General features: G+C 38.0%; 1 protein-coding gene across 3 annotated transcripts in view; it reads right to left on the bottom strand.

The window, feature by feature from the left end:
• Positions 1-5,770, bottom strand: part of LOC108629216 (kinesin-like protein KIF12) — an 8,793-nt gene extending 3,023 nt beyond the window's left edge. The window contains exons 1-7 of one of the 3 annotated variants that reach the window (XM_018031758.2): positions 5,485-5,770; positions 4,276-4,474; positions 1,310-1,402; positions 1,150-1,228; positions 733-945; positions 287-424; positions 76-217 (exon numbers count right to left, since the gene is read on the bottom strand). In XM_018031758.2, the coding sequence (XP_017887247.1) occupies positions 76-217; positions 287-424; positions 733-945; positions 1,150-1,228; positions 1,310-1,402; positions 4,276-4,466 (856 nt within the window). In that variant the 5' untranslated portion in view covers positions 4,467-4,474; positions 5,485-5,770. The remainder of the gene's footprint in view (positions 1-75; positions 218-286; positions 425-732; positions 946-1,149; positions 1,229-1,309; positions 1,403-4,275; positions 4,475-5,484) is intronic. The other 2 variants (XM_018031755.2, XM_018031757.2) reach the window with 2 other exon arrangements.
• Between the last annotated feature and the right edge of the window lie 7,382 nt (positions 5,771-13,152).

Genomic DNA, 13,152 nt, shown 5'->3' with positions numbered 1-13,152 from the left:
ATTGGTGTTCAACTGAATTAAAGACTCAATTATTTATCTGCAATCCTGTTTGGGGTATGAAAGGTAAAGGACCACCTTCTTCGAGAACAGCTAGGAGGTCGTCTAGTTCCTCGCATTCAACCGTAAAAAGATTCTCTACAAAGAAACCTCGCGTCTTCTTGCTCCACCGTACCATCAAAGGTTTCCTGGAGGTTCCAGGATTCAACAGATCTATTACCTATAGGACATAGTTCGAAAGTGATGTTCTAAACCTCGTCAAAAAATTTCGCGTTGATATTAAACGGACCTTCTCATTGTAAATCTCCAGGAACGAGGCTTTCAACACAAAATTGCACCCTTGCCGTTCTTGCAATAATTTAAATAGGTAGACAAAGGACCGGAAGACCAGGCCTTGTTCCTCCGAATAAGGATTCATCCTGTCAAACTGTTTAACGGAAACAATCGTTATTTATTAGAATGAGCTTGCAGGAAAGCGGAAGGTTAACGAATATCCTTCCTAATTGTCTTTCGTGGTCGCGTGGAATATTATGCAATCAACAAACAAGACAGACATTGTCTATCTATTCTATCATTATCTTATCTACGCACGTCGATCAGCAAAAACCTTTCTGCTACGTTCATACGCGGCCTTCAACTTGCCTAACTGTTTTATAATATACATATACGACTGTTCAGTCAAGTACTGTCCCTTGGCAAAGATTAGAACTGTGAAATTGCTAGTAAATCGCTAACCATTTCCGGAGGTCCCGTGAGGGTGTGAGTTTTCCCACTACCAGTTTGCCCGTAACAAAACGCGGTGCAGCTGAATCCCTCCACTGCCATTTCTATCAGTTTCTTCACCCCGCAGAACTGCAGAATGTCCTCCTGAGTGGCCGTGGGCTCGAACACTACATTGTAAGAAAATAATTTGCCCTTCTTGTCACCGCTGTTCGGAGACCCTTCGCACTGTCAGTGGAAGAACAACGATTAAGCGATCATTAATTCTTTACACTCTTAATTTTCTTCTCTAATGATTTAAACTCTAATAGTTCTCATATTTTAAATGTCTTTTAAAGAATATGCAAAATATGTAAACTGGAAATATTGACATAGAAATTCCTTTAAATAAAATAAATAAATGTTAATCTGATTGCTAAATGGTGAACTTACGTATATCTGACCGTCTCCAGGAAATTGTACAGCCATGCTGTCGCCGGTTTTGATTTCTTTACTGCTAAGTGGACGAACTCTAGAATGATAAAATGGTGCCATAATGGTTGCGATAAAACGATGCGAGTCTATTGAGAATATCGAACAATATTCTAATCACCTAACAACGACATTTATGTTATTCTCTGGAAGCAAATGCTTAGTGGCAATCACTCTCTTGTCACCATCTACCAGCCTTTCGATGCTGCCCGTCCTGAAATCGGACCGACATAATTAGAAAAGTTGTTACGCATTTATCAAAATGCACACCGTAAAAAATGATAGAAATTGTTAAACATTTCATGAAGTATGCATCGTTTAAAGTGTATTACATTTTACTTTCAGAGCTTTATTCGAGTTCAGTTTAAAAGAATTTGAAAATTCTTTGACGATGTTTAGAAGACTAAGAGTTTACTGTAGAATCGTTGCATGGTCTATCATGATCGAACGTTTTAACGGGAATAATCCCTCAGTTAGGTTCGTGATTGATCTCCTATCACGGTAGCTAAATAATTGACGGGATTCAATCAATCGGGCTAACCGAAACTGTCGAGGAAAAATCGCGTGATTGACCCGGCTCGTTTATGATCTCGTTTTTCCTTCTCTATCCGCTATGGAAAATTAGTGGCAAGTTCAATGATTCACGAAGCCTCGATTGGACAGCCTTGATTGATGAATACTTTCCATTGTTAATTAGGAATACGTTAGTTCTCACATGCATTTAGAGAGAAATTCGTTTAATCATACCAGACGTATAAATAATTTCAATTGTAAATGTAAGAAGGAACAGAATTGATCATTAGATTTGTATGCACAATATATATACTCCTTCTACAGATTTTTCATATTTTCTAGAAATACAATTCTTCTACAAATGCCTAATGCCTAGTGATGACCGTGGAAGACTAAATTGTGTAGAAGCTGCTAGATTTGTGAAATTGTTCACGTTGAATCAATACACGTAGATATATCCATAAACTTTTCACATTTTCCTGGTTATTAGGAAGGGTCAGTAGCGGTTAATGCACTTGGGGTAGGAATACGTGGCAAGAACGCAATTTAATCCCTTTGCTATGTAGCATCGTATGACATAATCTGAACAGTATTACGAAACGCAGTTCGTAGCTTAAGGATGTATTGGCTATACAAAAATTATTTTTCACGTTTTTATACTTGGAACAAGAACGTGCTATGCGATTAGGAATATCGAATTTCAGGATTTATTCTAATCTATACATTTATGCAAAATTGTATGACAAATTCGTTATATATAATTTTGTATAAATATACTTTATTTTTGTGTACTGTATATTTAATATTTGTTTATTTATAGATTTTGCAACTTCGGCGTTCAGTTAAAGGGGTGAAAGTTAGAGTGGTGTAAGTCACTTTTCAGGATTGAAAAGTACGGGAAATGGTACAGCTGTTCTTGGCATTAATGGTACTTGCATTATGTTGCTCTCAGTTTGTAAAGTGGCAAAGTTAGGACTTACGTCACGTCTTTAAACGTATTATCATTCGTATCGTCCATAAAAGCAAACCAAGTCACAGCTTGGCCGAAAAGTGACTTACACCATTATAGCTTTTAGTCTGTTTATTTATCTTCTACTTAATCATAAAATTGAGGGGTGATTTTCGCAGACAAAATACCAATTCGTTTCACGTGCCCGATGGTCTTTTTCTAGGGGTGACCATTGTCGGCGATCGCTGCGATATTGACCAGCAGAAAGAGACACCGCGAGCCACCGCAATCAATATACGGCATCGAAAAGTGTCGCAACTACGACGTACGTGTCTATCAATATAGTTGTACATGCAAACTACATAAGATACATTACACGAACCGATTTGAGTGAGTTTAGCGAAACATGCGACAATCCTTTTCAGGATTAGAACGAACGACTGAAAGCTCGGTCTTTTTGATTACCTGTGGCCTGACCCTCAAGTCGAGGGAATGTGTATTAATGTCAATCATTTGTCAATGCTCTTTTTTTGGAAATTCATTAATCTTTCGTAATTACATTTATATGTATTATTCCAAAAGTCAGTAGTTTTCTATCGGATTTCCCGATGACACGATAATATTTTTCCGGTAGTTTTCCATCAGTCAATACTACTCCACGTTTTCCCTTTATTGCAACAGATATGCAATGCAAATAATTCCCTAGTTAACAATGAAAGTGACTCATGCTCTTTTATTGTTCTCCACGTTTGTGTTTTGTGTCTCAATTTTTTTTTAATACACGTAAATGGAAAATTAAAAGAGTTTCAAGTTATCGTTGAGATTAGACTGGATTAAACACTTTCTGGCCATTTTTATAACTCTTGCCATAATATTACAGTATTTGAGCTTTGATGCAACATATTTTTGCTTAATAAGGAAAATACAGTTATGCGCATACAGCCTATGAATTATTCATAAATTGGTCGATAAAAGAGACGTCATTGTTGAACAATAGTGATGCGTAGGAATGCAGCGCTTGCAGAAAAATGTAAAGGAAACTGTAGTTAATAGCTGGCAGCATCGACCGTCCGGTACGTTTCATTTCCAGCAGATAATCGATAATTTCTACGTAAACGTTTGCTTACAATGTTCCCTTACGCAAATTGCTGATGGAAGTCAAGACAATATCGTCGAGTTGTTTCATGTTAAAAATATGCAAGTTCATTTTTTATCTTTTACGACGGTACGCTTACAATTAGACTCTTCTTCCTCTCTAAATTCATACGACGCGAACATCCTCTCATTAATCGTGCTAGTCATCATAAAAACGATGCGAGTCGATAAATTGTATGAACAAAAGTACTTTTGTAATACAAGTGAGAATCTAAATTTTTTGTTTTCACTATAATTGTGATTAATGAAAAGAAGCACAAATTCTTCTAAGTGGGGGCGGGTTGATTTGAAACGATCGGATCTTAATGTGCATTAGGGATGATAAACTATTCACGAGGCGATCAATTAAAGTCGACTGGAATAAAAATCGTCGTTTCTCTATGTATATGAGAAATCATTTTCAACTGATGGGAATTTTAAAACGGCGTGAAACAACGAATTTTCATTCTATCAGATAATATAAAACTTACTCGCTTCCACGAGACTGCAACAAACTGTCTTTGTTGATTACCCTGACACTGGAACTGCTCTTTCCTGGACTACTTCCCCTGGAAGTAGTATGATCCGCTGGGCTGTTGCCGCGGGATCGACCCTTCCCCTTATCCTTCTTCGCATTTTCTCTCTCGCCTCGGGAAGGCGACGAATTTTTCATAAGCACCATTCGTCAACCTTTAACAATCGATCGTACCATTCGTTGCTTCACATATTCTCATAAACGATAGACCGCAGTATTTTATGCGAACGATTAAACAAATCCATTTACGATTTTCTGTTATCAGTCAAGTATTGCAACGCGCAATTTATTGTTTGTTTTTTAACATTCTACACATTTTTATAAATCATACGCAATGTTTATATATGCAGTTCTTTTTTATAAATGCATAAAACTCATGATCTGGTTTTTTGAATGATTTTCAACGCAATAGTACAGTAATCGATGAAATTGATTTGATGAAAGAGAAATTGGGAGACGTGCGATCGGTCTCGTTCCCACGGGTCATCATCGTCGAACAATCGGATCCGATCTACGACTGGATCACGAAGTGAAATGCTTCATTTCCCGGTATTCACAATAGCGAAAGCCTTTCGACGGACGCCGTCGACGAAATACAACAACGAACCGGTTAATTATCTGCACACGTTCGTTTACCTACACGATGATAATTACACGTGTTGCCGCAATCCGAGCGAAACTTTCGCTGCTAATTGCGATTGCAAGTAGAAAATCAACGGTTTGTCATCGTTAACTGGCAGAATGCGATACAGTACTATTTTTGTTGCCAGATGAAACCGAGATAAGTGCATCGAAACGAAGCTACAACGAAAGTGTAATCAATTTCAAGCTAGAAAAAATTCGGTCAACCTTGTCTTACCATTTTTCGTTTTGCACCTTTCATTTTAATTAGTACAAAGGTATCGCGATTTAAGTGAAAGTCAACAAAACAAGTTCGCTCAATTAATAAACAAACTATTTCCAGCTAATTGTTAATTATAACATTTATTATAATAAAACTTGACACATTTTGACTAAAAACAAATTACATTTTATTTTTAATCAGCCTAATTCTAATATGAGTCGCATCATAGTTGGACAAACGAAAGTAGAAATTTTTGAAATCCAAAACCGATTAGATCGAATTATGATAAAGCTTGTTGATCTACTTTCTAAGCTGACTTACATTCGAAAATTGCACGGATCGTACAAAGTTATCCCGTCGGCCGAAATCCACCTCGACGTTTCTTTAAATTATTTCTCTTTCACTTTGAACGAACGCGTACCATCAACACGGATAAACGGAAACTCGTGCAATAGCATGGACAGACGGCTCGCTACTGACACTTGACAAGGGGTGGTTTCGCTCGGCGGTGGTTTTTCCTACAGTCGCGTTCCACGGGAGTCGATCGAAACCCGAATGTTCTAATCTATCTGCATCCACCGTCCTTTACGGTTATCGCCCACGTGGGTTCGTCCGCGTTACGTCACAGTGAACTTGACACACCGTTTCGTCGCGATGATCACAATGGGTGCAGAGGCAATTCAACTACCGATATGAACCTCGACGTCGCATGTATGGAAATAAACCGCACGTCGAACGTTGACAGACCGCTCGAACTCAAAACGACATAGAACGCTCAATTATTTAGGTAAATTCGATCACTGAAAGATTCATATTTACCGGAGGCCTTGGCAGATACGAAAGGGCCATGAAATATGAAGCGAAGTACGTTCCACTGATTTAGCTACCTTAACGATGCCGAAATGACCCACTGTTCATCTTTAAACAACCATTTTTATTTAATATAAAAATTAGACTGACTCATCAGCTTAAAAAATGAAACCTAGAATAATTCTTATCAGTCTTTCAATAGTCATAATATTCAATTTAATTTTCATATAGTATGAACATTCTTTAATCTTTTATATACCCAGCAAATCCTTAGGAGAAATGCTCGAGTTTTTCTTTAATTACGAAAGTACGAACACAGGCAAGGAACAGAAGGGCAATCGTTTGGCTGGAGAATTACGGGAGGATCTCTGCGTGGAAATGAGCAACTATAAATACGCTTGCGGGAGCTGCATCGCGTCGGGGTCACGCTTTAAACATTATCGCGCCACGTCTTCCGTCGCGGGCTGCTCGAGGAAAAATTTCACGCAACCCTCGTCGTTTCGCCGTCGGTATTTTTGCCTCGGCTTCATCCTTGGCTCGCGAGTTTTTTTAACGTTAAAACGTAGTCTGTTCTCTTCGAGGTTCTATCCTGACGTTCTCACGTTACGAAATTGTGTTCTGGTCACAAAATGCACAATAATAAATAAAGAAAACGCGGGAGTAATTTGGTTTTACGATCAATGATCGGAGTACGTCTAACTTGGATACGCAGCAAAAAGTGTTCAATCATTTCGCATAAAAATTCGATTTTGTTAATAACTGCGTCGATCAGTCGCGCTTCGCCGAAGCGTCGTAGCGGTACTTACCGTAAGACCAGATGGAACCCACGTGGAACGATAATCGGCTTGTTCTTTACATTCGTACCCTCGGGCCAGTACGTAAACGAGTATGAGTCATCCGGTGGGGTGTAATACTTTCGAATTTCGAAGAGGCTACAAGGTCTGGTTCAAATTCTTTCCCGAAATATACAGCCGGTAGATCCTGCATACGCGTGTACACAGGCGGCTTCAGAGAAACGCGGATATCTATTGAGTTATTTCTTCTCATTACGGGATTCCTCATGCCGGAGCTTGTCACGAGATTAATGATGGAAAGCTGATTTATCTCGGAAGCTGATTTTTGCCTTGCCAGAGTCGCTAACTGATTCAAGAAAGCAGGAATACGGGTTGCTGGGTTAATATAAGCTATCAACAGGTTTGCGTTCGTTTCCCACTTTTCAATCGATTTTTCTTTAAACAAGTTTTCCTTACAATTTGATTTATCACGTGACAACACGTTATCTTGTATCTTCTGCCGAAAAATTTTTCCTCTAAGTTAACAGAATGCATTTAAAAGAATCAGGATTAAAGTATTACAAGATCATCGATCTCTCGTTTTTAACTAATTATACTCTTCATACATTTTTCTCGTTTTATGTAAAACTTGATTAATCACGATCTTGTAAATTTAATCCTATTTTAAATCAAGATAATTACATGCGATGCTGGAAGAATCTGGTTGGCAGAATTGAGAGTAGGAGATCGCAAGGATTTATTATTCGGTCGCGCGAATTATCATTGCAAAGTAGGGATACCCGAGAGGATAGGTTGTTCCAAGGCGAAAGTGGCATTTATCGTATTTCGTGCCAACTTGGTTGGCTGACATTAAGCCGAACGCAGACGATGCCTGCACGCGTGCAACCTTAATACCAGTTTATCGAGTACACGTTTCATAAATAAGTAATAATTGCTTGAAAATTTAGTTATGACGCAACGAGAATTCGATTACTCGTGTCAATCGATAGACCTACTAACACCCTATGCACAAAACATAAATAATGAACATATAATATGTAGAAACAGGAGATTAAAAATAAAATAGACATCATTTGCGAATAGTAAAAGAAATGTCAAGCTGAATGATATTTTTTGATTTCGCAGAATTTTTATTATAAAATCTACAGTGTACGTACATATTTTATTATCTATATGTCTATGTATTTTTACATTTATAAAAAAATAAATAAATGTAATACTGTACAATGTTTTGGCAGCGGCAAAGGATAACGGCGCGTGGTCTCTCGCGTACGAGGGTGCGGAATCACACGAAAGGCTATAAGTAAATTATGGTGACCGCACATTCTGGCTTCCTCTCTGTAAAGCTGCAGTTTTCCAGCCGATCACCGCAACCAGGATTGTCAAGCAGGGGTAGCAGCCTCGCACCTTACTCGCCAACACTTGATCCCGTTTAACAGTAATTAGACGCCGGCTGTGCAAACGCCCGAGCTCTGTTCCTTCTCTCCTCGCTAAGAACTGTAACATCGGTTTCCCTGTAACATTTTTTTGCAATATCTGTTCCAATTCGAATGCACAGTTTCGAATTTGTTGATAAATTTGCCGAGTTCAATGAATTCGCAAGGAGGAAGTAACAAAGTTGAGTGCACTCGATTATGCAGGAAGAGCGCTCAAGTCGTTAGGGAGCAACGTTTTATTAGCGACGAAAGGAAACGCGCGCGCCTTTCCATTCATCCAGATTACTCCATGAAACGCTTCTTTCTATTATACTATCCTGTGCAGACTCTTAGCTGCCAGGTGATTTAAACGAAGTCCATTACGCAAGTGGCAATTTAAATCGATTAAAGAAAAGTGGAGATCAGCGGATTCACTTGTTGCTCGTTTTCAAGACCGCACTTCATGAGGACTAATAAAGTTTTATAATTGAGAGAACTTCCTCTTTCTTTAAGTTACAAGCAAATAAGAATTGTCATTTAAATCTATATATACAATGTTTACTGATAAGATATCTTATTCTTCTATATTAATGCGATTGCAAGGCACTCTTTTAATAAAATGAAAGAAAGATAATTTTTTGTCGATGCATCCTGTACGTCGTAATCTGAAACAGACTAAAATGAATGAAATAGTAGGTTTATTTAAAATTAGGATTCTCTTCCTTTCTTTCATTTCCCCAGGAAAACGTATTCTCCCATGCACTTGCAGCTTGCATGAACCGTGCAAGAAGGTACCAACACACTCGCGTACGCACGCATCCACGCACCACCACGAGCAGACAGAGGGAACGGACTGGTTCTCCGTCTTCGTTGTTCTTTCGGACGGCTAGCTCCGTTCCTCCGCCACCTTCTTTCTACGGCACAGAGAGTTCCTTCAAGCCGGCAGTTTCGTGTGTTACACCGTACCGTGTGCACACTACACATAACGTTTCCCGGGCTGGCACAAAAGAAACCCTGTGGAAGCGGCTCTCATCGCCGGAACGAGTTTTCCAGGTGTCATCCAGGTGCACCGGACGGATAGACCAGCGGCGTGTCACGGGTGGCATTCGAATCGCGTTCGCCGATAAACAAAAGTAAAAGTTGTCCCGCGGTATCGGTTTGAATACGTTGAAACCGCGTGGTGATCGTCAGGGTCTCGAAAGGAGACATCTTTGTTCAGTCCGGGTCTGTTTGCTACCGTGCGATGTGAGTTTCATCAGTGAACATCCTGCGATCCTGTGTTGTGACAGCCTGATCAGCTGGAACGTAAGTTTTTTAACATCACCCGTTGCCACGCGGCGGATTTTTAAGTATCAAACGAAATCCAGGATTCCTTTTATTCTTTAAACATCTCACTGTTAACATCGCACATGCTTTTATAAACACGCATTCTTTATTTTTATATTATTTCAAATAAAAAGTATAAAATAAGCAGTCCATTATTAATGTAAATTGCTCTTCGACTGTCATGTGATTTCGAGCAGGTGCAAAGAGCATGCGGGCCTTTATCCGTGTACAACATAATACAATATTCTATATAAAATAAAATCATCGCTTCTTATTTAATTTAAAATGAAGAAAAGTTAAAGTATATAAGTACCACTTATAACGTGTTTAAGTTTTCCTGCAGCGATCGCGAGCTATGAATGTCATTGACATCCGTAGTAACAGAAAGTATTCTGTATTCTAGCAACGTGCATTATTCGAGATGATACTTACATTAATTCTTCTTACTTTGAAACTAGTAACGCGATCAGAATTAATTTATTACGAAATTCCAGTTGTAAGGTACATTTCAAAATATTTTTTGTTATACGGTATGAATTATGAAATAGAATTTTCAGTTTTATGTACGTTATTGGTCGCTAAGAATTGTTACCACAATTATTTGTAATGAAACTCGAAATGGATCGGAGCAGAACGTGACTTCTTCAACGTTTTCGAAGCCAGGGCGTTTAAATATCGGTATATATTTAGAACTGGATTTGTAGCCAACTATAATTGACCATGTGCAAGTGGAAAAGGGTCAAGCGAATTTATTAAGACTCCCGTTGAATCGTCATTCGCAATCGACGCACGTTCAACTCCTCTTATGTATAAAGATATCATTCGGTCAAACCTGGTTTCACAATCGTGCCGGTTATTATTATCAATGTGTTATAAATCAAAACATTGTATTGAGAAACGTTTTCTTGTATAATGTAAATCGATGCGACGTGACATAAAATAGTTATTTTTATTTTTTAACTCACTTCCATAACAATCGACAAAAGAATTTGAATTCTTACAAGAATAAAATACAATCCCAAAATGGTATATTTCAATGATTTCGTAGTTCGTTTCGTTATTATCTGTTGAACGTAAATTGCTTTATAACCGATGATTAAGTATTTACTTTCGCTTTTTCTGTTGCCTTATCTATTGTCCGAATTATCATCCAAAGTGCATGCAAGGAGAATTGATAAAAAATTTATTATCGACCAGTCATCATAGGATTAAAAATCATTTCTGATAACAATTGTTACTGACTCTGTATGGGTGTGGGATCTGTACGAAATTGATTCTGTTTGAAATTTCGCACTCATAAAAGAACTCGAGGATATTCGAACGAATTCTACGAACGTGCCAGAGAACTATCTTTCTAGGAAGTGAGAACAGTAGAAAAAGACGACGCATTGTTCTGCTGTCGGTTCATCCTCCTTCAACGTGGAACCCGTCCATGAAACCACGTTTTTTCAGCTCCGTTTAAGGGTCTACAGAGATTATAGGTCGTCGTTTAGACAAAGATTGTTGACCTCGAGACAAGTGTATACAAGTAACCGAGAAGGATAAAGCCTTGGCTTCATTGTCTTCTTCGTCTTCCAGCTGGCAAGGTGAAATCCTTCGCTGACCTCGTGGCCTAACTAACTATGACGTGTCGATGATTTATAGTGTACTCTTATTATTCCATATTTTAATTAACTTCTGTTAGTTAAGTTAAAAAAAAAATGAAATCTAGGCTGAAATTTTCTTTTCTCTCAGAAATAATTATACGTATTTTACTTTTGACGTTCTTCAGGTTTTCTACTTTTTCTATAAATCCACAGTCTACTATTGATACAGGATTTAATAACCAGTTTGGAGGCTTAAAAATGTATAAGAGTTTCGTGTCTATGAACGGCGGAAGGGTTAATAATGGTAGGTTAAAGGAAATAAATTATGCAGGTGTCTCTGACCCATTCGTGACGGGATTCTAAACTATTCCTGTGGACTTATAGGAAAAGTATCAGATGGCTTCTGATCGTGAGTCAGCTGAATTGTATTGGAATGCGCTAAAATAATGATTCCATAGTGCTGGATGGACAGTTTCTGCACGCATTGTCACGTTCAAAGCGTCCACCTTTCCGAAGAATATTTTTTATAAAATTCTTTCACAAGATAATTGAAGACGTCAATCTTTATCAAATAACGAATATCATCATGTGACTAAATAGACAGACTTAAATGATTTAATATAGAAAAAATATATCATTCATTTTATATAAAAGTCATTCACGAAATACTCGTAGTTGAGAATGTCGACTCTTAATGAATTGATTGAAAATTAGTCTAAATAAATTATGTGAATTTTGTGTATAATTCGGTTCAGTGACTTTTCTACAGGATTGACTGGAATTAAAAGCGGTTGCGAACTTTCTGGGCAAGCTAACATTTCACGGTTGACGAGCGTACGTACCCGGTTTCGGTAACCGTGCACGATAGCAAAATTACACAACCCGGGTACCTTAAAACGATTTTTATCGCTCGCGTAACCGGTGTAACCGACCGTTTTACACTTTTTCAAACCACTCATCGTTATCTATATCTGCTACCCTTTTCGACTAGAACGTAACCAGTTCTGCGAACCGTGTCATTAAACGCCGACAACGTCAGTGGCGCACGATACGGTCAAGGAGTTCTTTAATTATTTTCTTTAGCTAATTGATAGTAAAAAACGGTTTTTTCCAACGATAAGATTGGCCTATAAAATATTATAAATAAAAACGAGAAACGTTAGGAATCCTGCATTTCCGGCCAACTTTCTGCTATTTAATTCGGTTCGGTCGTTCTATGCAAACTTAACAAGCCAGGCTCGTAAACCGGTCTTTCTTTTTCTCTTGTGGGCCGTGAATTAAGGCGAGCGCACTTTGAAATAAACACACCCATGCTACTATTGTTTCTCGGGAGAATTAGAACAATGGAAATGGAACTCGAAGTAAATTGGATGGAATACCCTTGTATACGTTTTCCGGTAAACGTAAAAAATATGCCTCAGCGATCGCCTGTCGACTGCGATCACATAGTGTTGTGTTATCGTTGAACAAAATTTATGTTTGACACACAAGTCCTCGCGCGACCTCGTTTACTACGAGGTGAAACAATATTTCTTATCTAACTCACGTTATAGCTCGATTGTGCAGTACGTATGTGGACTGCACTTATTTTACACCTAGATGTATCATCGATAATTGCATATTGTAAACTATTGCGCAGTGAAGTAAACAATCTATCACGTTAACAATGTTTTTTATTATATTTATGATTACACTTTTATTGTACACTTACAAATATCATTGATAATGCTTAATACTAGCTGCAAGATGAGAATTGAAGAGTATTTGAAAGAAAGCACAAGTACTAAAAAATAGAATTTGAATGTAATTTGCTTTCATTAATAAATCAAATTAATAACAGATGTTATTTTCTCTTAAAACAAATGAAGTACCTATTCGAAGAAAATTATGTACGACCTCTCATGTAAGTAATTGTAGTCAATAACTGCTTACCTGTTGCTTGAAACGATAGTTGTGGGCACCGTGGAAAGCTACAAGTTTAGTATGAAACATTTTTTACCGTCAATAGTTATCGAGTTTAGTCTTGTCCTCCTACGGGAAATTAACATAAGCCGGAAG

This window comes from Ceratina calcarata, unplaced genomic scaffold, assembly GCF_001652005.2.
Source record: "Ceratina calcarata isolate Rehan_Ccalc_2016 unplaced genomic scaffold, ASM165200v1 scaffold557.2, whole genome shotgun sequence".
In the NCBI taxonomy this organism is placed as follows: domain Eukaryota; kingdom Metazoa; phylum Arthropoda; class Insecta; order Hymenoptera; family Apidae; genus Ceratina; species Ceratina calcarata.
The sequence above is the reverse complement of the archived record's forward strand: the minus strand, read 5'-3'. Positions and strand labels throughout refer to the sequence as shown.